Raw genomic sequence first — 27,117 nt, forward strand, 5'->3', positions numbered from 1 at the left:
TCCTTTTTTAATGCTACGATCTGCAATCAAATGATTTTGAGAACGGAGCCGGAGAAGGTGGGTTCATGCTGAGTTCACCTGGCGGCGGAGAAGATTCAGACAGAAAGGTAGAAAATTCTGAGCAACGTCTGGGGGAATTGGCTGGAGCAAAAAAAAAGAACTGCATTTAATCATTTTCAACAAAAAAACAACTTAAAAACCAATCAGGGCTTACTTATCTTTTCCAAATAAATCCAACATGCAAATTTAAATATCCTAAACCAAGAATATATTTAGAATTTCAGGAGGGCTGGGCGATATTGAAACGGTATTGTAGGGTCGACTATTGGTGCTATCAAAAAATATTCTCACAATGAGATTTCTGGCTCTATGTGGCTCTAATGACTAAGTGTGTAATAATAGAACAGCTAGAACAGTCTGGTAAGTTCAGAAAATTACATAATTTTACTGTGACGCAGCCTTTAAAACTAGGAAAAGACAACACTTATGCCATGTCACGATATCCAAAATCTAAGACGATATCTAGTCTCATATTATGATATCAATGTAATATCAATATATCGCCCAGCCCTAGACTGGGCAACTTATCATTATTTTCAACATCCATTTATCTGTCAATTATTATATTAAAAAGTCCATGTTGACATCTTGAGATTGTTGGTTTTGTCTGACCAACAGTGCAAAAATCCAAGATATTCCATTAACAATGATATAAAACAAAAGACAAATAGTAAATCTTCACATTTGAGAAGCTCGAACAAGAAAATGTTTGCTATTTTTACTTGATAAATGTTGATTAATTAACTAATCAGTTCATTACTGCCATCCAAGACTTACTGCAATACAATCACAGTGCTTCAGAAATAATCTGCGTTACCTTTGCCCAGCTCTACACTGGAGCAACTAATTATTATTTTCATTCTCCATTTATCTATCAATTATTATAAAAAGTCCATGTTGATGTCTTGATATTGTTAGTTTTGTTTGACCAACACAATCCAAGATATTCAATTAACAACAATATGAAACAAAGACAAATAGTAAATCTTCACATTTGAGAAGCTGGAACCAGAAAATACTTCATTTTTTCTTGCTAAATGTCAATTAATCAACTAATAAATTAATTATTTCAACACTAATCAGGGTTGTATTGTTTAAAAGACACTTTGAAAAAGGAAAGAAAGAACCTGTTGTGTTATTGTGAAAGCAGTCTGTGTTAATGATGCATCTCCAACACGCCTGCTCTATTTTCTTTAGTGGAAAAAAAAGTGCCAAACCAGCACCGGAGTGTTAAATATAAACTTTTAGTGAAAGTCAAACAGGGGTTAAAGCCCCGAAAGCTCCGAGTCAGCATTCAGTTGACAATGAGGAGGTGGGCAGTGATCGGAGCACACACTAGCAGACACATTGAGAGAGCTGTCACCTCTTCATCACCCCCCCCTCCTCCTCCTTTAAGTGCAGCGCGCCACCTCTCGCTGACCCCTGCGGCCAGAGTTCAAGCTGCTCAGCTGCAGGAGCTCCAACAACTCCTCTCTGCTCTGCTCTGCTCTGCTCCCACTCAGCCGGTGACCCCAGAGACACGAGCACAGCACAAAGTCACAATAAAAGACTGAAAACTGACTGAAAAGAAGTAGAATAGAACAAGCTAGAAAGAGTTGCTGAGGTTTTTTTGAAGAGGCTCGGTCACAGTACCTGGCAGACTTCATAGAGTAGTTTATATTGCTCCTTGGGCTTCTGCAGGGTACAGAGGCTGCATCCCATGGTGGAGGAGATCACACCATCCAGGCTCTCCCTCCAGCCACTCACTCACACAGTGGAAGCAGTTATCTTCTCTTTCTTCTCCTCCTCCTCTCTGAACTGACTCCCTCCGCCCGCTCACAGCCACACAGAGACTTTGGCTGACAGGATTGACTTCCCCTCAGCTTGTGGCTGTATCTCTGCTCTCAGCCTCGTCTCTCTCTCTCTCTCTCTCTCTCTCTCACACACACACTAACCCCCCCTTCCTTCTCCTCGCCTCACATGCTCCCTCCCTCTCCGACGCCTTCCAGCTTTCTGCTGAGCTTTACGGGGGCCAGTGCCAGAGCTCGGCTATATTACACCCCCCTCATGTTTATTAAGCGGCCGCTCATTGATTATTCATGAATGGAGGCTGACATCACGCGAGATGAAGTCCTCTTAATTAATAAGCATCATTAGACCTATTGTGCAGGAACAAGCTGAGGCGACAGGAAGGCTTTTCATTTCACGGCAAGACTAATATGTTTCTCTCCAGAGGCCCCCCAAATCTCGTTTGTTAACAGTTCCAGACTTTTAATTTGAAATCCAAAGTGTGACGAGAAGACATTCATCTTTCATTTGAGGATAAAGAGCTTAATATTTGAGATTTTATGCGTCCAAAGCTATACGCTCCGCTCTGCTTTGTTACGGCAATACCCTTTCCGTGCCCCAGTTAAATCAGCACTTGGTGACCTCTGGTATACTAATCCGGCATTCTTTCCTCGTGTATGTCTCTCCAAATACACAGACCCAAAGCCAGGGAAAACAAATAGAGCAGATACATATTTATGCTGGCCCTCTTCAGAGCAGCCGGACAAGCCCTTACCCAGCCGAGCATCTCATGCGTATATATATATATATATATATTCTTGCTGCCCTGTGTGCAGACAATTGGGTATGGCTCTATAAGCCGGACCTGGCATCTGTCCTGTTGTTTGCTCTGGTGCCACACCAAAGATAAATGTCCAGTAGGGGCAAAAAAGGGGAACAAATGCTGCTGCTGGTTACAATGTGTTGGTTTGTAAGAGTCCAGGGTTCCTACACGTTTTACATTTCAATATTCCAGACTTGTCCAGACTTCTCGGTAGATTCTTAAGACATTATGAGACTTCATGACTCTGGGTGCAGAGGATGCTGCGACCAGACTACCATGCTGTTGCCCTTGCATACAGCTTACAATTGCCGCCTCTCCCATGGTGGAGATGTCGAATGATTTTACACAAATTTGCATCCAGCTTACTTGTTCCATTTGGAATCATTAGCCAACCAGGCTTATATTTGGGATTGACAAGCCAGCTCTCAGGAAAACCTGCATTTGGCCGTTCAGTGCGAAGTCCTAGGCAGACAGTTGGATGCCCTTCCGCTGTCAAACATCTTGCACTACTTGGGGCAGAGCTGTTTTGCAGGCTATGACGTACAGGCGTAGAGGCCGCTCTGCGTAGGAGTGTGCGTTCAGTCGCACGCCATAGACCTTCTTCTTGCCGTGCTTGCGATGACATCAAGCTCGCTCTCAAATGCCATGAAAAACACTATGCTGCTTGCATGATCACTTCATTTTCAGAAATTCAGAATGTTATATTTTAGGAAACAGAATAGGAGCAATAGTCTGGAAACACAAATATTTTCCCATACTTTCTAGACCTTGGAAATTACTAAAATCAAATTCCATACTTTTCCACAATATGTAGGAACAGTGAGGGTCAGAGATGGAAAACTTTACAGGCAGAAGGTGTGCGAATGAAGCCAGTATTCAACTGTGTGATGTTTTTGTTTACCCCCTCACGATTCAATCCCACTCTCGTTGCGAAACACAAAGGATTGGTTCAATTAAGTCCACGCTGCTAAGCCGCATACCTGGATAGATTTCATGGCTGGAGGAGGGGGTTGGTTATGTGGGAGAAACCCTGACTGCTGCTGATAGTGGAGTTTCCTCCTGCCAGATGTGTCCACTGATCCCTATCTATCAGCACTTCCACACTTCCTGCGCTTCTCCAAAGACAGCCGCATTGTTAGCGAGACTCGAAGGTTTCCAGTCAAATGTCAAGCAAATTTTATGTTAATCTTTTTCAAATGCCATAGAAAACATAATGTGAAGGCTTCACATTATGTGGAATAAAACTACAGCAGAAACACAAAGCAAAAACGAAAGCTGTTCGATGATGTCAACTAATGTTGGCCATATTTCAATTATAACATTTTGGTCGCCTATAAATGTCTTATTCAGCGTTTGGTTGCACTTAGCTCCACCCTCTCGTGTCACTTCTGGTTGCGAGATGGCGGCGGCCAAAATGCCGAACTCGAGGCTTCAAAACGAGAGTCCATAAACCAATGGGTGACATCAGGGTGACTACGTCCACTTCTTATATACAGTCTATGGCTGCAACTCATATTGTATAATGGTGTGACAGTATGTACAGCACTTCCGGAAGGTTTTGGTCGACAGTTTTTGTCTAAAAACAATGCTACATTATTATGTGAAATGCACTGCCACAGGTTGTTAGTATTGGCAAAAACACTCCTGCCTCAAGCAAAGTTTTATTATTTTACCTTATCAGAATTTGACATTTCTTTTCGGCTTCCCAAATTTCTAATTTACATAATTCACTCGGCTAATGAGATTTCACTTTTCCACTTAATCTCTGTGTTTGTATTCTGTCCAATAACTATTAACCAAAGGCTGTCTTCAAATAAATTCTCATCTTTTTCCCACAACCATAAACTCACACAATACTGGACAATCTAAAAAAGAGATTTTAAAATAAGATCCTTCAGGCAGAAGAAGCGATGGTGACAAGAAGTTGCCTCGGGCTGAACTGTGAAGGTATCTGTGTGTGAACTTAACAATCACTCATAATTACTGCAGGCTTCGCTTGTCTGGGTGTACGAGGCTCACACTTTCATCCAGAGTGGCATGAAAAACTAATTCTACGCTCACATTTAGCCGTGCCGTTGTGCCTGGGGCTGGGATCGGTGGAGAGAGTTTTAGCCGGCGCTCTTGCCCGGCTAATCTTTCTTTCACACTGAGATTATCCCATTCACAAAGTCAAAACGCAGACAGCGCTCTGATATGAACAACTGCTCTAAAGGTTACGGCTGCCGTCGTAGGAGAAAATCTGTGCGTATTAATGAATAATGAGCAGCGGAGAAGTCAACTGAGGACCTGTTCAACCGCAGAGTGTCTGCACACTGGCCGGCATTGTGCTCGGAGATTTAATTTTGTCGGTGCTGATTAAATTTCTTGCCCTCGCTGGTGACAAACCTCTCTCCCCTCGTCCCCGCGGTGTGGTTTGATCTCAGCAGAGAGAAACACACACACCTCAGCTTTTATTCATTACAGGTCTAGACGGTGACACAGTGTCGGAGGTTCCTATCTCAGCGGGACCGAGACCAAACGATAATAATGTCATGCGGTTTGTTATAACAAACATCAACATTTGTAGGTTTTCCTTTTTTTTACAGAGGGCTAGAGGTTACCACATCCCTTCCCAATTAGCAATGTGGTGCTTGGATCCTAAGGCATTTGATCTGCGCTTGGTTGGATCATTCATATTCATAGCGGCTGCCTGGTGTTGTTTCGGCGTCCCACTGGGCCCAGTTTAAGAGTCATAGCTTTTACTGGAGCCACGGTGGGATCAGGTGGCGATCGCTGCGGCGTACGCCATCCCTGTGTGGTTTAGAACGCTCTCTGAGCTCTTTATGCGCCTCACGTTACAGAAAATGGACAATTTCACCTGAAGAATATGGCTTCTACATACAAAGCTTACAGTTATGGGCTGCACATGATTTATTTGATTAATTGTTTACTCAGAAAATCGTGAAAAATGGCCGTCACGATTTCCCACAACACAAGATAACAACTACCAATTGCTTGTCGCGTCCAATCAACAGTCCAAAACCCAAATATATTCAATCTATAATTATATAATGTAGAAAAAAAGCCACGTTATATCTCACTTTAATCCGTACAAAAACCGAAGCATAAACACAAGAATTTACCGTTTTAAGGTATGTGTGCTGGACTATTTCTTCACCAGTCAAGAAGTAGTCTGGGATGTAAGGCTGCCTTCACACCAAATCAAGCACTGCGGCGATATAGTGCAGGATTGTGGTGTGGGAATGTCACTTAATGGCCCATTAACACCAAGCAACTGCACGACAATTAACATCTTTTGTTCCCTCATGGCTGGGTTGTATAGCTCTGGATCCTCGGTTACGTGATTTGTCGGGTTGGGTTTCTCCAAAAGTTGATACTGTTTCAACTCTCTGTCGTAGGCCGCTGCGTTTTTTTATTTCAGCATCCCTCTGCGGTCCCCACCGCCGCAGGTTAAACGCACTACCCATCTTCAAATGAATGGGAGGACTGGCTTTTTCTCCACAATGCCTGATTTAGTGTGAATGCAGCCTAACACCTGTAAAATACCAAATGCTTCAGTTTTTATAGAGCTCATCATCAAACTCTTGACAAAAAAGCGAATAAGCACTTTTCTCAAAATGTTAAACTACACCTTTTATTGCCTCTCTGAAGATTTACAGTGTGTGACTGGGGAGTAATTGCATATACATGACCCTCATTGTCTTCTGTCCACATGATGGAGTCACAGCAGATCCACTGAAATTAATGGATCCTGACCTCAACATTTCATCCTGCCGCGTGGCTAAATGCCAAGCCATTCAGCCCATCTCTACATCGTGGGAAGCGCCATGTAATCAGCGATCAGGACGGAGAAAGAATTTAAAAAAGAAAGGTGGACTTAACAGGGTGTGGAGACAAAGTCTGCAGAGGGTGACAACGTGGCAACATGTGGAAGAAACGGGACACCGATGGCTGATAGTGATAACACAAGGAAAAAAAGCATGATGTCCAGGTCCTCTCACACGACTCTAATGCACTGTCCAGACGGCAGGATGAGGGGGAGGAGGGCTGGAAGACTCGGAGCGATAGAGTGACGGGGGAAAATTGGCTACATATTGTGAACGTCTTAGTGTGGCTTGTCTGTTGTATAGAGTGTCATTGTTCTGAGCATCAGCGGACGCTGGATTAACGTCACTAAACGTCATGTTACTTGAGGTCAGGAGAAAAGAAAGAGGACTTTCCACTGTTCTCAACGGTTCTTACTTTTGTAGGGTGAAACCAAAAATGCTGAATAACATAAACAGGCAGATGCTTAAATTTTCCTTTTTCCGACATGACTGGATGGACTGACTGGTCTGAAGAGGGACGCTACTTAAAGCAAAGGGTACCACTCTCTGATTAAGGCCTCCTTTATAAAAAGTTAATAAGTTTATAAGTCTGCAGTTATAAACGTTGTGAGGTTTCTCACTTTCCAATAAGCCAACAGCAATGCTTAGTAAGTCATATGTAATTATAAATGTTAAAAAAGGTGCCCTGTACAGTATTCTTGTAAATAAACAAACAGCAAACAAACTGTCGCCACAGGAGAATAATGTGAAACCATCGGCAGGAAAGTGTATGTACAGTAGTCACCGAGTGCTCGTGCGCTCCATAGCTGCAGATGTGTAATGTATAGATTTAACTTAAAGCTGCAAGCTAGGAACTTTGAGCAAATATGATAAAAAGTTATTTTTATTAACTGACACTATAATCTGACAGTAGTGCATGAGACAGATAATCTGTGAAAAAATTCATGTTCCTCTGCCTCCTCCTCGTGCTCTTAATGACATTTGCAATATTTCGCCGCGCACAACGAAAAACGACCAACCAGAGCCAATAAGCGGTCTCTAACGCAGCTGTCAATCACTGCTCACGAACTCCGATCAAACGGTCAAACTAGGCAGCGCTGATCAAATACAAATCAATATTCTGTTAATGTAATGTCTATTTCTCTCCTGAAATGTTTTCAGAATCATCTTGTAGTGAAATGTTTAGCTGTAAAATGAGAAAGTTTGTGACCCCGGCAGCCATGTTGAGATCAGTCGAGCCAAAACCAATCACGCAAACTTTCTCATTCTTTTTTTACACATTATCTATGTCAAGATATAGTGACGGTTTTATAAAAAATACTTATTTTTTTAACCATATTTGCTCAAAGTCACCAACTGCAGCTTTAAGGGGTCAAACATCCATTGGTTGGGTTCCCCTGATTAAAGGACCACTCCACCGATTTTACACATGGATATGAGTTTACCCATGATGAAGAGTACTCAGCTGGTGTAAACAGTTGTACAATGTTTTCTGCGTTACAAACTGGAGGTTTAGTGTTTAAAAGACGTAGGTCATTTAGGCATGGAGGGCCTTACAAAAGACGCCGCTTAAAAGTATTATTGTGGGAAATGTGGAATGCAGCATTTTTGTAGCTCATGTGTCAAGCTACAAAAATCGGATCATGAGTCAAACTATCTCGACCTCTTCTGCTTCAACTTTCTCTCGTCTTTCGTCCCTAAACTTTATGGAAGTGCAAAACTAAATCCCTAGAACACCCCTTTAATTAAGAGGAAAAAGTGTGAAAAGGTGTCATTCTGGAGTTGGAAATGCCAGTTAAAGAACTCAAAAGTTATTAATAATGGGTTATAAGGGACCTATAAAGCATTAGTGAATTAAATAAAGCCATCAGTTACAACTTATAAAACCTTTACGAAGGGTGCCTTATTAGAAAGTGGTACCAAGCAAAGTTTTCTTGAGAGCAGAACACCAATAAGATGTTATACTGAACTGCTAAATAAAAGACCTTTTTTTTCCTTCTGACAACTTCTTTCTAAAGTATGAATTTTCTCAGGCAATAGTCAACAGGTTTGGTCCACCATAGACGGGGATTAGAAGGTCCCCACTGAGTTGATTTTGGCCATATCTCAGTCCTCCTTCATATGGTTTGGTTTTGAGCCCTCGTATCAGCCCTCTAATCTGTAGAGGAAATGAGGGGGGGGGAGAAGGGAGCTACAACGCCGCCACCGCCGTGTTAATGGAGATACCAGATGAGCGAACAGGAGCGGCGAGACCTAACACGAGGGATGTTGAAGGAAGGTGTGAAGAAGACAGACACACGAGACGGAGAGACACACACGAGTAACCGCGGAGGAGGGACAGAAACTAAATGTGTGGAGGAGTTTAATGAGTCTCCAGTCCCTCTCAACTGTACCGCTGGGGCCTGAGCGCCGCGAGGATCAGTGTATGCATGTGGGTGCCAGTGTGTGTGTGTGTGTGTGTGTGTGTGTGTGTGTGTGTGTGTGTGTGTATCCACCTCTGAAACACTGGGCTGTGCATAATTTATCAGACAGCTGTCAGCTTTGTACTCCTATTTACACTGCGAGCCAGATCCTGTGCCAACAGGGAGCCCGGCCAGCAGGAATGACAGCCACCGAAACAGTTTAATTGGAGACTCAAACAACTAATAATGCCATCACTATCACTTCAGTGTAATTACTTAAGTATGAGTGGATGTTAACAAGACTGGAAATGCTGCGATAACGCTCCTTTTACACACAAACGCCGATGTATGACGCGGGATATTTTTGGGAATTTAGATTTTTCTTCACAGAACGTGTAAATATGTAAACCTGCTTCCTTCTTTTCAAGCTCCCCGCGGCTGTCTCCCATTATCAACAGCTTGCCAGTAAAAATGCACAGAATTTTTCGCTTTGTGCCTGCTGTATAAAATCCTCTTCATTTTTTGGGGCTTTGAAAAAAAAAACAGCTTCAGGCATTTGTTGTGGTGCGGCCGCCGCTGAGGTGGTTTACACAAACATTACGACGCAAAAGCAATTATCAGTTTTGGTGTGTGTTCATCATCAGACTGGGACCTCGATCCCTCTGACAAACTTGTGGGAACGTTGCCCGCTTCTCAAAAAAAAAGAAAAAAAGAGATTCAGTCAGGTTCTTCAAATAAAAACAAACATCACTCACAAAGGAGTATGGAGGAGAGCTTTCTGGCTTTCTAAATGAGCCAGCGTTGGTGCCAAGTGGATGCAGGCAGGCAGGCATGGGCAGCATGCGCTGAAGTGTAAATTAATTGGTCTTGGTGCAGACAGTGACAGTGATTCTCTTGGCTTGGTCCCCCGCAACCCACCATCACCTATAATAGACCTGTATTTAGCTGTATAATAAGCCGAGTAAAATTACCACCTAACCTTTGCTACTATAAAAAAAACGTCTCCACTACCGTGCGATGGCGAGGTATAATAAAATACTATTTACAGCTAATTATCCAAATGCCACGACATTCCTGGAGAAGGTAACTCACGGCGCTTGTCAACACAGTTATTAGGCGGGATATTAAAAGGAGTTCATATTTCATCCCCCCTCTCCCCCGTATACGGAGAGAGCGGGGCTCGATGATGTGGCTCCGCTCTGAGGGATCCCTGAAGGGCTCTGCCAACTCTGTGGAGTCCACACAGAGTTCCTGTCACCAGCTAATTCCCCGAGCCTTCATCACTCCCGGCTGCTCCAGCACGTTGGCAGCCAAAGTCACCAACGAAAGCCCGCAGCTACACTGGTTGCGGAGCAAGGAAGCGTGGGTGCACATACTGTACTGCTGATACTGTCAGCGGAGGAGGGCGCACAAAGTGAAAAAGCTCTGGACTGAGACTGTAGAGAAACAATCAGATAACTTGGACAAGTTTTCCGTCTTGGTTTGGCGCAACTCAACCTGTTCCGCAGACCTTGACTCATTGATGCCTGTATTTGTTGTGCGAAAGCTCAGAAAAATCTGCCTTGTTCCGTAAAATAAAGTACGTCGCTTTTTCGCAGTGCAATATTTGTGTTCTGTGTGAAAACACTCATGACAAAAACAACACTTCAAAAACATATAATGACGTGTGAACTAATCGCACGAAAAAAAGTCTATTAAGTCCTTTATTTACAGCTGTGGTTCAGCAGATTTGGCGGTTTGATCCCTGGTTCCTCCTGCTGAAGTGTCTTTGAGCAACCATCCCAACGGTTGGGCGAGTGTGTTAAGGGGAGAATGAGGCATACAAGCGACAATGCAGTCTTTTTACCTTCCAAGGAACTCAATGTCAATGCCAAGGGTCTTCAAACTACTTGGCACTTTGCCATCCATCCTTCTCACCCATCTAATGCAACCAGAACTGCCTACATCAAGAGGAGAGCAAGCTGGACGAAGCCAGAAGAAACTACTATGAAGCCAGACGGCTACATCAACACGATGTGGATGAAACAGAGCCCAGTCCTGTGGTTACAGGTGAGTCAAACCTGTTTCTCCCAAGACCAGGACCACACAGAACACACTCATGAGGGCCAAGCAGGAACATCCTAACTTGAAACTTGAAGGTAAGCGATGTGTTCACATTTCCCTCAGCCGTTGACAGCTGCAGAAGGAACCTGCGTCGCATTATCACCTCCAGAGCAGCGCTGACATTTAGAGGGTCTCCCTAAAGCAAGGAAATAACTGGAAATGGAAATAATAGCAGACCCCTTGACTATGTCTACACGTTACGGTGAATTTAGTTCAGTTCCTGTAGTGGGAAAAGGGGGAATATGTCAACCTGTTTGAGTGAAAGGTTCCTGAAGAGTGAGTTATAGCCAAAGGTCCGCGTCCAGCCCTCGATCTCATTACATTACAGTGCTCTCTCCGAATGAAAAGCTCTGAGTGAGAGCCGAGGTCACAGAGAGGTAACTGACTGACATGTCGGTTGACATCACTCAAACGTCTCAATACCCAGCCGAGTTTAACTGCACAGAGTCAGCTGTGATGAATGGGCCCCGCCACACACACAGTCACGTCTTTAGCACTCCACGAGAATTTGATGAAATTGCTAGTGATGTTAACTGGATGTCTTGACCAGTCAGTAAATCTCTTTACTACGTGACCTCCACCGGGCCATTAGTCAGGCCGAGGCAGTGACCTCGGAGGCCTTATGGGCAGTGAGGGCCGATTCACAGCCTCCCTGTTGTTTTTGCTGAACCGGTCAGTAATTTGAAAGCGAGATGGACGCTACTCTTCAGATGGGTCAGACAAAAATTGTGAAACTCTCACGAGATTAGATTAGAAGGTTAGGCCGTGAATGGTTGACCTTGAATGGTTAAGGTTAGGCTTTGACCTTGAATGGTTGAGGTTAGTAAAGGTCGTCGGGCAGAGAGTCTCGCAAGAGCTTTTTACAAATTTTTGCAAGTTTTCACAATTTGTGGGTTATCTTCTAGACACAACCCTTCAGAGGCTCCAGGGGATGTCAGCTGACACTTATTCTAAACATCACTTTGACTGATAGTTAATTTCATACGTGGCTGCATACACCTCTACATACAGAGGTAATAACACGTGAGAGGCAAGACGTAAGAGCTTTTAGCCATTTCACTTGTTCTTCGTGTTCCCTTTGCAGAGAAAAATGGTTCAAACCATTTCAATTCTGAGCTTTTTAATATCCAAATATAGGAAGCCTCCAACATGAATTTAATAGTTGGTGACATTGAGGTTTAGACGAGCACTGTCTCTTTAACTATTCCAGGATTTTTAAAAGGTGTGAAATGACAAGTTGTACGCTGGATATCATCATTATTAAGCAGGAGATCCCACAGGGCTACCTGACACAATCTGGTTTGATGATGACGGCTGACCTTTTGGATTAGACGAAAACCACCAAATTCATTTTCTCTGCCGCTGGCACTTTGAAAGTTAAAATGTCTTTGAGCAACACATTTAGCACTGATATGGTGACTTCAGCTTATCTGTCCTTGCTCTTAATGCTTTATCCTTTCCTATATACTGTAGCCCCAGGGTTTGGGGTTTAAAAAGATTACATACTGCAAGATTGCATTGTTCTGATTCAGGATGGAAAAAGGTCAAACAAATCTATTGAATTTCTTAAAAATGCATTTGCGTTGTGTACATTTTCAGATAACTAGCAACATTTCAAAGGTTGGGTGCTGAACGTCAGTCAAAATTGCTGTTTTTACTACAAATTTGTAACCATTAAATATGCATAATTGCCATAAAAGCTAGTAGCAGTTTAAACGTGGCAGGATTTTCCACTACTTATTATGCAAACTGTCATGCGTAGTCTGTACTGAATTAGATTTTGCCAATAAAACTCCTTTCAAATGCTTCCCATGACACATCTGCTCATGACAATACAAACCAGATTTGCCCAAAGTAAATTTAATTATCAACTCCCAGGAAACCCAAGTGTGTACAATGTCCCCATTCTACCACTACTGATCCAATGATTACCCCAAAGAGTGAGGCTTTTAACGAAGGAACTGCTAATGCCATTAGCCCCGAGTGGAAAATGAATGTGTGACACATGTCAATAGATGCACTGAAATGATTGCGCAAAGTGGTTCTTGGAGTGCAAATAGAAGCATTTAGTGTGCCACTGTGCTGTTCAGAAAGTGCCCTAATGATATGCAAAGCATGCACAGAGTTATGCATTAAAATGGAAATGTGACTGCAAAAAAAAAGAAAGATGTTCGTGCTGTCATTTTCCTGTTTATTTTCCAAATAAACAAGGGTATTAGAGCCTTTACCAAACAACTCAGTGGCTCATAATGAAGCCTTTTTCAGCATGTACGTCTTTCAGAATGAGACGCATTATATGCTTCAATTATGGTGACACACTTAGCTGTCAGGAGAAGGAAATACCAATATCAATAAGAGGCGCTGGTTGAGAACATTTCTGCTCCAGCCAGTGGGCTCAGTGTATAGCACATCAAACTGGGGAATTGGAAAATGGCCCCAAAGTGCAGGTTTCTCCTTTGATGCTCTGAGCATCATTAACCCAAACATAATTCCTCGAGAACTGTTCCCACCAACACGTCTTCAGAAGGAGCGTGTTTGATTGAAAATAACAAGAACTGCAAAATTCAGCCTCCCCCCCTCCCACATACACTTCTCCCCCCTTTCAAATGGAACGAGAGAAAAATAGACGCATGCTTTTAAGGAACCCAAGCCTGTCTCGTTGCGACTTCATTTGCGCTGAAGTACCCCGCCAATGCTGCCTTTACGGAGCACAATGCCGTGGCGACGCTAAGAGTATACCCGGTCCATTAAGAGAGGCAGAGAGAACTATCTTTCTCTTTTTGAGAAGAGCAAGGGAGCGAGGGGGGGGGGGGGGGGGGGGGGGAGAAGAGACACAAAAGAGCAACAGACTGAGGGGGAATGGTGGATGGAGGGAGAACAGGCAAGGGCTGGGGGGTGCTAATGCAGAGAAAAGGAACAGATAGAGAGAGAAGGCTGCGGTTTAATGAGGAGACAGTGATTTTAGGGGCGAGCAGAGAAGGGGGGGTGGTTTGATCTTTGACCTCTCGGATCCCTCGGTGCGTGTGACAGGCCTGAGTTCAGACGGAGGATTAAGGTAATCAAGGGTAGTAATGAGAACAGAGCGCACATTCATGAGCCTCCCCGAAAGCAACAATTATGCACCTTTCTCCTGAGTGTGTGTGTGTGTAACTACATGTCATCTTCGCCTGTGGTGGTTTACTTCATGACAGAAGGGGGCCACTGCAGACAGATATAGATGTGTGAAATAATGCCCACAGATAACCCCCCTCCCCCTTTAATGGGATACCTAGCCTTTGTCCCACTTTCCAAGGACACGTGTCTTTTAGCCGGTACAGATGACACGTCAATCCGACTTGACAGGAATGAGTTATTGTAAAGTGGATATCTGAGGTACAAAAGTCACCTGGTTGCCTCGGGGTGAAGCTACGCTGTGGTGATGAAAGTTGATTCAATCAACTGAAATTCAATCAGCAACAATTTTGATAACTGACTATTCATTTCTGCCATTTAATTAGCAAAAATGCCAAACATTCGCTGGTTCCAACTTGGGAGTTTGTGAACATTCAGAGGGCGTATTCACCATTTACTGAAATTTTATAGACCAAACAAAAAAATCAACAGATTAAATGGTAATGAAAATAGCTGTTAGATGTATCCATGTACTGATAAATCAATTATGGAAGCATCTATTTCCATTACCGGTTATTTTCTTGATTATTACGTCAATCATTTGGTGTGTGAAACATCAGGAAACAGTAAAAAGAATGCCCATCCCAATTTCCTTGAACCCAAGGTGAGGTCAAGAAATGTCCTCAGTCCAAAAGCCAAACGATATACAAGTTACTATGATGTAAGACAAGAAAAATGTTGTCATTTTTGCTTGAAAAATGACATAAATGATAACTTATGATGTATTTAGGAGCCGATTCGATTTCTGTTGATCGACTAATCTTCAAAGAGTATCCCTTCCATCGAAAGGTAGGTGTTAAAATACACTCCACTGTCATTACGTAAGGGTAAAAAGTTGTTTTTATGATTAATAATAATAATAATGGTATTCTTCATTTCGTAAGTGTTATATGTTCATATTTTCTCCTGATAAGGTGCATTACGTGTCTCCGTTACTCCTGGCCAATCACAGGCTTAGACTGCTGAATGTGCACCAACACTTAAGTCGAACAAGGTGCAGAGAAAAAGCTCCGTTGCTGTAGAACATTTTTGTGAAAATCATGTGATAAGCTACGTGGACAGGAATGAACCAACTCAGTGTTAGGAAATCCTGAAAACATTGTTTTGGCACGTAAATCTGGGGCAGAATATGTAGTTTGGTTTAGTCTGGATTAGAGGTTTGCAAGTAAGGATACAATATAAAGAAATAAGGTATCCCAAACAAATCCAACATAAATAGCAATATCACAAAAAGAGAGGAACTGGACTTTGTAGATCTTTTTCAAAATCCTTACACACTCAGCACAGTAGCAAGAAGAGGTATTACACAGCCCTTTCTGTATCCCAGCAGACGCCCCGACAAGGCCAAGAGTGAGGAGGCACCTTAAAAGGCTACGCTCCGTTTGCAGCAGGCTGGCGGAACATGACTTCATTTTGAGGTCGGCACAATCCCTTCAATCACTCCAAAAAAAACCTGGCTCCGGTCTTAACACCTACAAAAGGGGGACGTTTAAGTCCTCATAATGAGGATGCCACATGCCGATATCAGCTTTCACAGGCTCCGTTTGACCGGTGCTCCTGTTGGATGGAGTCACGTTCAGCGGTGCACATCCCTGCCTTTTTTTTTAATCACATGTTTTCAATTACTCCGGGAGCACACGGAACCAACTCGTGCTGTAATTCAATGAGGATACAAAGAGGCAGGTCGAGAGGGTGAGACAGTCGGGCATTGTCCCGGGACAGCTGAGTGACAGGGGTGAGTTTAGGACCCCGGAGCACACAGTGGTTACTTTGTACCTGTCAGTCAAGCTGTGACACGGGCAGCCTGCCGGGGGGACTTGGGGGGGACGCCTCGAGAGGCGAGCGAGGTGAGAGGTCCTCCACCGCGGGGCAGCCCCCCCACCGGCAGGTGACTCACCACCCTCTGGCTTAGAAAAAACTCCACATAATAATAAGAAGGGCAGACCAGCTGGCTACTGCGACACACCAGTCGAGAGGGTCAGGACCAATACGCACTACGGGTCTTTAAAAGCATTCGGTGGAGCTACAAGAGCAGCCAGGATGACACCAATTTCAACAAAAGCGATTAAAGAAGGGCTTTTCACTTCATGTCATTACAGATACGGATAGAAAAAGCATGTTGTAATTTTGTTTTCACAAAAAAAAAACTATGTTGTAGCACATCTTTTGTTTCCAGAACTCTCCAAGGTGTTAGACGGATTTGGCGCCACACTTCTCGAGCCATAATTGGCTGATTTAAATTCACTGTTTTAAAAATCCACGACTGGTAAAAAAAAAAAAAAAAGCAGAGAAAGACAGATAGTGGATTTTTGAGTCCGATACTGATATTGGTATTTTGAGTCTATACAGTCATGCTGGTAGCTGTGTAAAGGCCTTTAAACACCGGGGGCATTTTTTTATTTAGTTCGATGATTCACACGTCAATATATTTATTTCGAACTGTTATTTTTGTCATGAATACTTCCACAGAGAACACAAATATCACATGGCAAAAAATGCAATTTACAAGGTTGATTTTTCGGAGCTTTCGCACCACGAATAAAAAGCATCAACCAATCACGTGGTGCGGAACGGGTTGAGTTGCGACTACATTTGTGAAACAACAACACGGAGGTTCCATAGTCGAACCAAGACGGCAAACTTTATTACTTCTTTCAACCTCGACGAGAGCGCGCTGACCACATTTTTCACAAAATGCACAATTGTTATGAATATTTCAGCTTAGCTGACCCACTAGATTGATCCGGTCCACTCTTTCCGTTCATACCTTTCACAATAAAAGCACCTAGACATATAATATTCACAGGTGAGTATTTCACATTTTCGTGTTGTTTAGTCGTCACGCCCCCCCCGGTGTGTGAAGGTCTAAGGGTGCCTTTGAGCTAAATGTCAGCATGCTAACATTTAGCAAATTAGCACTAAACACAAAGGTGAAGTTGAGGATGATGGGAATGTCATTAGTTTTGCAGGAATTTGGTCGTAAACCAAAGTATTGGACAAAGTGAAATGTTGACCTGCAGCATGAGGGATATTAGGATTCATGTCTGTACAAGACGTTGTGCCAATCCATCGAGTAGATGTGGAGATACTTCACTGAATAAGTGAAAACTTTTACATTCTGGTGTTGCTAGATGAAAAGACGTGGGATCACCAAAGACATTAGGATACATTGTCCAGGAACTACGGATATCTGTACCAAATTTTATTAATGAATAGGAATGCCCCTTGTTTTGAAATTAGATTTTCAGCAATCATTTCGGGATGTAATGGTCAGCTGTCCACTTTGGCCATATAGTGAATATTTCCGTGGTAATTACAGCATAGCACAGTCCAACTAAAATATACCAAACGCAGGAATCTTAAGCAAAGAACAATCAATAATAGTTGCATATAGTGCTGCTAAAATCATCTCTATTTGCAAGATCCAAAAGCGCCAGTAGAAACCTCAGGTTTCCTTTCCACTGAGGCTCACACTCGGAGCTCTTTCAGCCCCATCTATCTCTGTCAAAGCTTCTCACTACAAAGTACTCCTTCCTCGGTCCACCACTGACTACTTCCTTATCTACCGCTCTCAGCTAATACACCATTATTCAGACTGCTTCCGAGCCGGTGGACGTCCCTCAACCAAGGAAAAAGAAAAAAAAAGATTGATTTTTGCCGCTGAGTGGTAGAAGGTAAGGAGGTATTATGTGCCAGTCACGGCTGGCCGGGCTGCCAGCTGAAGGCAACGGCTGCGGACAGCAGATCACACAGGGAGAGGCCTCTGAATAAAACCAACAACCCCCGAAGATCAACGTTGAATACAAACGCAAAATGTAAAGAAAACTGTAGGCATGAAACACTGGCTGATTTACTGATGGAGAGTCCAGCAAACAAGACTGATTATTCAGTCTCAGAATCCAGGCATGAGAATTGATAACACCAGTTATTGTTGATGCAGTCAAATGACCAACATGCGTCTTTAAGTGCATGTGCTGTAAGTAGCTTAGACGTTTTAAAGTAATGCACTGCAATTCATCACAAAATCAATTCATATGTAATCCACGTAAGTGTGAACTAGGAAGTACAGAGCAACAAACGCCGCATAGGGAACAGGTCTGGGTGGGTAAATAAAACAAAACACTGGACTTTCGCCCAGGAAATCGCTGTTCGTGTCCCGTGTGAAATCAGACGTCAACGTTGATTCATTTGTCATTTAAATTCTGTACTTAAGTTAAGCCACTTCCGTAGTTATTTTAACCCAAACTGCAATCTGTTCCTAAACCTAAGCAGTTTTGTTGCCAAAACCTAACCAAGTCGTTTCCTGTCAAGATTAAAATGTATTTTGAAAAGACTGCATGCATGTAACAAGCGGAAATTGACACCTGCGTCACATGTTACTGGACATTCGTAGGAAAACACAAGAAATATAAGGAATCATTTTTTTGGTAAGATATCATACGAACTGTTTTATGAAGACATGTTGGAATATTCAAGAAATAACAGATGAAAATCCTTCAAATCTGAATACATAAAAATACAGTTGACTAATAAGGGCTTTTGAAGACTAAAATGCTTGTATTTGGAGTTAATAGATGGGATTCTGTGCTAATATTCTCCATCTTTAAATGTCAATTTTTATTCAAAAAAGACTTCAAGGTTTTGATGTTTCTAAAGATTTGCAGAATACAGTTCCACCGTTAATGCCAATATAAAACTCCATTTTCAGTTACATTCATTCAGTCATGGTATGCTGGGGTGCAACAGCAGCTCCTGACCTGATGTTGCCGCACATAAAAATGATTCCATTGAGTTCAATGCAGTGTGGTACACAGACTTTGGGAAAACAGCACTACTACTGAGTATTGGCAGATATCCTGAGTTGAAGTTGGAGAAATAAAGTTGGATTGGTGCATCCCTTGAGTGCTATGAGTCAGTATAACTGTGTTATTGTTAAGGAGAACAATCCTCTGACACAGCTTTCAAAACCATGAAAACTTTGCACTGAAACTTTAATTCTTTAAGTGTAAGCACTTTAAGGCAGAGAGTGTCTACTTATTCAGTGGCAGAGAAAACTCTGGGTACATCAATGACTTTATATTAAGAAGAAAAAAAAAGAATATGTAATGGAAACTCAAATGAATAAATGTGCAATTTAACTAAATATTCATCACACATTTTGCAGACTGAAGTTGACAGTATGCCAAACTTATAAGCTTCAACAATAAGCCCAAATCAAACCCAAGCAAGCAAGGAAATACAAAAAATATGATTGGGTTTATGACCCCACGTCTTCCCTGCCCTGCCTCCTCCAGGTCCCAGTGGGCCGTCATTAACCGTCCCAGGTTGATATCTCCCTCTGCTCCTAATTGAGAGCCACAGGTTGACATGGTGTCTCACTAACTCCTCTGCTTTGATGCTGTCGCTTCACCTTTGCCTCACGGCACACAGGCTCCTAACGGGACAAACAGGTGAGCAGGAAGAACCACTAGCCAACCTCAGTATCATTCAAAAAGACAATGACCTCCTTTACACCTGGCATTAAAATGCGTTTCAGATTGCAATTGGATAGTGCTTGACCAAATGAAAGCACAGGTGGAAATGCACCCGCGCATTGAGGACGGATTGTGATCCAATCAGCCAAACCACCTCTGAAGGTGGTCAGGGATGTACTGTGACCACACTGAACACAAGTGTAAATGCAATTGTGTCTCCGTGACGTCACCCATAGGTTTCTGAAGAGCCGTTCTGAAGCCCAAAGTGGGCGGCTCCGGGCTGTCGCCATCTTGGCAATGACGACGCAGCTTAACTCCCGTCTAATCCAAAAATGGGCGGGTCCAGGTGACACAGCAGAGCAGACAACTAGCGACCTGGTACGCCACCCACCCCCACCTGTCACTCAAAGTGGCAACACCCTCATTAAGCCTGACTTTAAGCCTTAATATAATTTAAACGGGAGAGTTACATAAAAAATCACCTCCCGTACAGTTATGAATGGGGAAATCAGCTATAGAGATCAAAACCGTTTGTTTTTTATACCAGGCTGTAAAAATGTTTATTTTGACTCGCTTTTGGAGCCAGCCTCAAACAAGACGAGACCAGGTGTCTGTCTGCTTTCAATTTCGTCTGAAGATCGTATACAAGATAAACTTGGCAATTCATATCGCAACCGAGCCATTAATGAAGCAATGGCTAAGCAAGAGGTGGAGAACGGCTACAAGCGGTCCAGGCTGCTATTGCAAATGAGAGGAGGATGTGATGTTCGGTTGTTTGAGTTCGACAGAGCGATCGGATCTCAATCAAATCTCAATGTGGACACTGGAGAAAATACCAGGTGTAAATGTAATCAGGTTCTAGATACAATCTGGGTATGAGACACATTTTAATGCCAGGTGTAAACGGGGTTAAGTGTCTCAAAAAACAGATGAAGGTGAAGAAAGAGAGACTCTTTTTTTTAGAAAGAGAGACATGAACAGAATAGGACTTATACAGGCTGGACATGGACAAGGAATTTTCTATTAGATGCAGCCGTAATGACCTTGGTGAAAGTTTTTTTCCTCCAAGAGCACCTCTATGTGTGTGTTTTTGCATGTGTGTGTGTGTGTGTGTGTGTGTGTGTGTGTGGACGGGATGACGAGACTGTCAGGCAGGCAGCGGCTGAGAAGACAGTAACAATGAGGCTAATGCACATGCCGGGCAAGACCCCAGTCGCCAAGGAAACGCAACGTGCTTCTGACCGTCGCCATGACAACCTGCATCCCAAAAGTGTCAAGAGCTCTCTTCAAGGGGGCGATGTCCCATTGTTAAAGATTTCTCTCTTGAGGTTATCCGTCTTCATCAGAGTGTGCGTTACAAAAATGAAAATAAGGTATTAAACAGCTAATGGATGGAAGAATGAGATTTTCCAAATTGAAACGATTATAGATTGTGCAAACTCAACTAACCCTCTGAGGTCACACCATCCTCTCAACTGTATAATAATAATTGGAGATAATCCTTTCCAATCAGCAAGAAAGAATTTGGATAATGAAATATTATTAAATGTGCCAAAAAATATGCTAATTCGGATGTTTTTTTTAATGAAAAGCGACGCTCATTGGCCAGTTGGTCCAACCCTGACTGCATCAGTGTGCCTGGCCCCGAGCTCCGGCGTTGGTGGCGGTTCAAAACCAGCTCAGCTACACACAAAGTCATGTTATGCAACCTGAGCCGGGCCGAGAATGTGATTTTCTCCGTCCGGCGGGCTCTAATGCTGCTCTTGATGTGTAATGAGTACGAGGGTTGAGATTATTGGTTCAGATGGGAGTTGGAAGGGCTGACGGATGGAAGGGCTGCAGATGTATGGAGTGTGTGTGTGTGTTTGTGGGGGTGAGGTTTACATGCATGCATGGGTTGACTGCCCTGAGGGGCTGATCAGCAAGCAACAGGGCAGAGATTAACCCCCCCCCCCCCCCCCCCCCCGATTACATCACAAATCTGCCCCAAGCCGCCGTCCTCTGCCAATACATGCAGCTCTGAGATTTGGACTGTAGAACTCACCCCTGGTGACACACACAGACACACTCTGGCATGCACTTTCCCTCACATTCCAGCACCGATGGGGAAACAACAAACAGCTTGCCCATGCAAAACATACACAATAAGTGAAACCTCTCACACAGAGAGAGAGAGTGAGAGAGAGAGAGAGAGAGAGAGAGAGAGAGAGAGAGAGAAGCGAGGCCACGGAGAGTTCAGCTGCCGTCCAGACTAAACAACCCGCGGAGAGCCGCGATCACTTCATCTGCTCTCGTTCGACAGGGAGGTCAAGTCATTTGAGAGGGAAAGAAGGAGATGTCCACCTCGGGGTTACATCAACAAGGTCAGACCATTCACAGACAGCGAGAAAGAAAAAGTAAAAGGTTGCCAAACAGTGAAGCACTTCTCGAAAGAGGCAAAGAGCTTCTTCAGAGTGAACTCTGTCAGCGCAGTTGACCTGACGTCTTGCATAACCCTCAAACTGCAGAACATGTGGAGAGTATATTCAGCTGATTAGACTGTTGTTAGGCTATTAAATAGGTATTATCAGTTGCTATAAGCCCCATAGACGTGGGAAGTTGTAGTTTTGTTATCTAAACCTACAGAAGTGAAGTTGTAGTTTTGTTGCCTAAACCTATAGAAGTTGTAGCTTTGTTGCCTAAACCTACAAAAGTGAAGTTGTAGTTTTGTTGCCTAAACCTAAAGAAGTTGTAGTTTTGTTGCCTAAACCTAAAGAAGTTGTAATTTTATTGCCTAAACCTAAAGAAGTTGTAATTTTGTTGCCTAAACCTAAAGAAGTTGTATTTTTGTTGCCTAAACCTAAAGAAGTTGTAATTTTGTTGCCTAAACCTATAGAAGTTGTAGCTTTGTTGCCTAAACTTAAAGAAGTTGTAGTTTTGTTGCCTAAATCTAAAGAACTTGTAGTTTTGTTGCCTAAACCTAAAGAAGTTAACGTTTCGTTACCTAAACCTAAAGAAGTTAACGTTTCGTTGCCTAAACCTAAAGAAGTTCTAGTTTTATTGCCTAAACCTAAAGAATTTGTAGTTTTGTTGCCTAAACCTAAAGAAGTTGAAGTTTTGTTACCTAAACCTAATGAATTTGTAGTTTTGTTGCCTAAACCTAAAGTTCTATTTTTTTTTGCCTAAACCTAAAGAACCGTTTTCGTTTGTGCTCATAACGTGACGTTTCATTCAGTTTTACAACATGTTAGAATGTGTTACTTTTAAATTTCACTTCCACATCTATGGTGCTTGTACAGCGACTGATAAGGTCTATTTAATGGCCTGATAACAGTCAGATTGGGTGGTATATTGCACTGCATATGCTGTTGTAGTAGCAAAAATCCATAGCAGTCTACCCTTGCAAGGATCTCACAATCTATACTGTGAAGAATGAACCATACAGTGTGAGAATATGCTGTAAATAATTCAGTGCTAGGAGATTTGTCGACAAACACAGCTGGCCTTCGCTTTCGTGGCTTCCTGATGGACAGCATCTTTTGTCTTCACATACCACCAACATTTCTAAATGATGCTTGCTTCATTGTATGGGCTCAACTTTGAAATACATATTCATGTATCTCATTACAAGCAGACAAACAGCCTGAAAAAAACCCCGAAAAAAAACAAAAAACAAATCAAGCAGTCGGGAAACTTTCCCAGACATCCAGGTTTTTTTCTTTAAAAATCACACAAAGCAGTAACGAGACTGTTTTGCTGAAGGGAGGTGGGTTCAAATAAGGGCAAGGAGGAGAGGTAATGTATTAAAGAGAGCTCTGAGGGGGGTTCTGAAGAGTCATATCGCCACCTACTGGCGATATTTAAAAGCCTGGGAGTGAACCCTCTGATGCTGAAGCAGCAAAGGAGCCTCAAAATGCTTCAAAGCTTTCTGTTTTGCTTTCATGTTGCATGCATGTTAAACAGAGACACTGTAATGACTTTCACAGATGTTCAGTGAGGTAAAAGAAAGGAGAGGGGATGGCGAGGTAGGGAAAGGAAGTGGGAGAGGAAAAACATAAACAAGCAGACAGACACAAAGTGAGAGTAAGAGGGGGCGTGTGAGCAAACAAGAGAATTTGCGGAAGCAGCTTCAACAAGTGGCCTAATCCCAGAGAGCTGTCCTGTGTGTGTGTGTGGGGGGGCACACTGGTGTTTACCTGCTAGATTCTACAGCAGGCCATCAATCTCAATGTGGGCCTCGCACCACCCGCCCCTACTCCTTCTGGCATTTCATCACTCCTTCTGTCCTCCCATCAACTACCTCTTCGACGTGTGTGCGTGTGTGTGTTTGGATGTTTCAGGAGCCCAGCTGGTTGTGTCGGCGGTGGGAGGAGAGGTAGGAAGGAAAAAGAGGGGAAAAGGAGCTCAGGGAGCAGGAGCCATGGCTCCAGTCTAGCATGACTCAGTCTGGGTGCATCCATGCCCCTGGGGAAAACACACAAAACATGTACCAGAACACACTGCTCTCTCTCTCCCCCCGCTCCTCAGCCTCTGTAATCAGTGTGTTCAGATGCTCACTTTCCCCCCTTTAACAAGCATTTCCATGTCTCTTAGCCCAGCTGCTCGGAGTGGTAATAATAACGGCAATGACAGGAGGGCGACTGGAAAAGCATTAGTGCAGTCTGTTTGGGCTTTTCCTTGAAGACAGAGATGTGTGCTTCGCTGCTGCAGAGTGGCGTGGACTGAAGAATGCGACGCCCAGGAGAGAGCACAAACTGGACGACAGTGAGTGAGGCCAGAGCGTTTACAGCCCCAGGGTGGGGGTGGAGGGGGTGGAGGGTTGGCCCACCTGTTCAAACAGCCAGAGCTATCCCGAGGAAATGAAAACGTCCATCTCTGCAGAAGCTGTGCAGATCCCGCACACCAAATCCCTTTCACTTCCTCGCTGGCTTCACTCACTATCTTCTGTTTCCACAGCTGGCTCCAGGACCGTCTTCCCCCCCCCCCCCGCCTATATCTGCACATCTAGACCCGGCATGGAACCAAAATAGAAATCCCTCGAGTCATTCAGGTGGAAAATTAAATCCTTCAATGTCAATATTTTTTTTTGCAGTACGTCACATATACTGTATGTCTATAATAAAAGTTATGACAACTTAAAAGTGGGTCACGGTAATTATTCACCAGCAGCCCCTCTCACACAGAAAGACCCCATTGGAGTGAAGCGGCGTTGCAGCAGAGGTCGAAGTCCTAAACGGGGAGGAGGACAGGGACAAACGTGACCTGTGACCGACCTTGGCCGGTCATTGCTCAGGTCACTGCTCACACCAAGGTGTGGGATGACTCTCAGGGTCAAGCTGGGTACGACCCTATGACCTCAAAGTCTGTCTGTGCTCTGTGTTTTTAGGCAGCTACATTATGCAACCACTGCCATAAAAATACAAGAAAAACAACAAGAAAATGGTCAAAAAAATGTGCTTTTTATGTTATGAATGATTTCTTTTTATGATGTATTAAGTGCTCCCGTCCCTGCCGTAAACTAGTTCCCAAGGCTGCAGGGAAATACAGTCATTTACTTTGCTGTTCGAATGGGAATAAAGTTACTCTTGCACAACTTCACCCTAAAGCAAACGTCTTCCAGACGTGTGCGTATTAACCTTGAGTCCCTGTCTCTTCCCAGCCAGTCTCGGGCCTTATCAGCAGACGCAGACTCCTGGCGTCGGGACGCGGGGCAGACAGAGGTACCTAGAAATAAACACCACCTTAACTGCACCCATCGCCATGGAGATACCCTCAGGGGGGGGGAGTCCAATGAAATACCTGACAATGGTGGAACAGCCTGCCAGCGAGTGCCATCAGCTCTTTTTACGAGCGACTAATGTACTCCCATGCCTCTGTCGGGGAGCTGTCCGATATTGCCGCCGTTCGCTTAGACGGGACTCATCTAATGACTCATGCTATGGTGCAGGCGGAGGACGAGAGGTGTTGTTCGTGTATTCTGTCACCTCGTCACTTCACCACAGGTATAAAAGACTGAACCTTTTGGTGTCAGACGGGGAGAGGATGCAAATGATCACAGCTCCGGCTGGTCTCTGCACGACTTGACAGCAAAGAGACACCCAGGTTTTTTTTTTTTCCTGAGCTTCCACCAGAAACCTCAAATTACACCTTTCAGAGGAGTCATAAATCAGAGCTTGTTGGTTAAATGCTTTTGTGTCAGACATAAAACATAAGCATGACAGGTGGGGAGAAGTGAGTCAGCTAGTAAAACGAAAGGGAATGAATGAGAACTGCGGTGGGGAGCCATCAAACTAAAAAAAAAAAAATCACAACAACCACCGGTGGCATGCTCCTTTCACTAGGACTTATCATGTTTTTGACAAGCTGCTTGTCAAAAGCAGTGCTGTAGGTGCACACAGCGGCCACCAGGGGTCGCTCCGTCCCTCCAGTGTTGTGTTTTACACATTAGGGGCAAGGCCAGCTGGACACGAGTCAAGAATGATCTTCACAGAACTGAGCCTCTATCCAGATACAAAAACCCAGCCGGCGAGGAGCACGCAGCTCCGGCGGGTCGACCCGCGCTCTCTTTTAACAGACAACAGCTCCAGTTACACATAAAATGCATATTTTAGGGAACATATAAATACTTTATAGAACTGCCACAGCTGGCAGTAGAACTTGTAAATCCTTTCTCATTTGTGAAAACATCTGCCAACATATTCCTTTGTCTTGGGGATTATTACTGAAGTACAACTGCAGGGCTCCTTTTGGAGAACAGTGCAAAGCAAACACAGAACAATACAGTGACATTACAATTAGTTCAGGCCACACCTGAGAAGAGGGAGAAGCACACACAAACACACACACACACAATAAGATGAGAAATCTCCCCTGCTTAACATTTAACTCCCTCTGCAGATGTTGGTGACAAATTTATCTCTTTTATTACAAGAGTCCAAGAGAAGAGCAGAGAGCGTGGGAGGTGGAAATGTAGAAAAATAGAGACAGAGAGAGAGAAAAAAAAAGTAACAGTTGGATGTTTAAAGCCCTTTTGCTGGTCCCACTGGGCATTGCAGGAGAAGCAACGGCGCAAAGCTCATGGTTGACTTGGTCCATCACGGGCGCGTTCGTACTTTTCCAGCAGGCAGACAGGAAGCACCTGGGGTCCAAGGGCCGGAGAATGCACCCCACCATCCCCCCCCTGGCCTGGCCCCACCCAACGCAACACATCATCAGCCCCGACTAGAAGGATCCTGTGCTGGCTCCGTAGCTCTAAACAGCACTCCCTGGCTGCCTGTGTGTAAACAAACATAGCTCCTCTATGCGCAGCAGCAGCACAGGGGAGTACGTTCTTTCATTCTGCCTCTAACCCTCAGGCGCAGAAAACACCGAGGAAAAAAAAGCGGTGCGGTAGAAGTGTTGGCTCTGAGACCTGCCTCTTTACACTAAAACCTTCAACGAATTAAATGCTTCTCCCTCAGCAGGGCTTGATATCCAAACTGCAGAGAGCTGCCACTAGAAAGAGGAGGGTT

At 43.8% G+C, this 27,117-nt stretch overlaps 1 protein-coding gene and 1 long non-coding RNA gene across 5 annotated transcripts in view; both read right to left on the minus strand.

The window, feature by feature from the left end:
• Positions 1-27,117, minus strand: part of pdzrn3b (PDZ domain containing RING finger 3b) — a 119,633-nt gene that overhangs the window by 20,575 nt on the left and 71,941 nt on the right. Inside the window, exon 1 of one of the 4 annotated variants that reach the window (XM_037774017.1) lies at positions 1,693-1,990. The exons of 2 other annotated variants lie outside the window; for them this stretch is intronic. In XM_037774017.1, the coding sequence (XP_037629945.1) occupies positions 1,693-1,761 (69 nt within the window). In that variant the 5' untranslated portion in view covers positions 1,762-1,990. Of the gene's footprint in view, positions 1-1,423; positions 1,549-1,692; positions 1,991-27,117 lie in introns of those variants that run through there. One more of the 4 variants, XM_037774026.1, reaches the window with a different exon arrangement.
• LOC119490549 lies at positions 2,631-18,274 on the minus strand. The gene is made up of 3 exons (XR_005207434.1): positions 18,175-18,274; positions 10,797-10,800; positions 2,631-2,644 (listed from the first exon to the last, which is right to left on the minus strand). It is a non-coding gene; the product is annotated as an uncharacterized LOC119490549 (long non-coding RNA).

The sequence above is a fragment of the Sebastes umbrosus genome, chromosome 1, assembly GCF_015220745.1.
Source record: "Sebastes umbrosus isolate fSebUmb1 chromosome 1, fSebUmb1.pri, whole genome shotgun sequence".
NCBI classification, from domain to species: Eukaryota; Metazoa; Chordata; class Actinopteri; order Perciformes; family Sebastidae; genus Sebastes; species Sebastes umbrosus.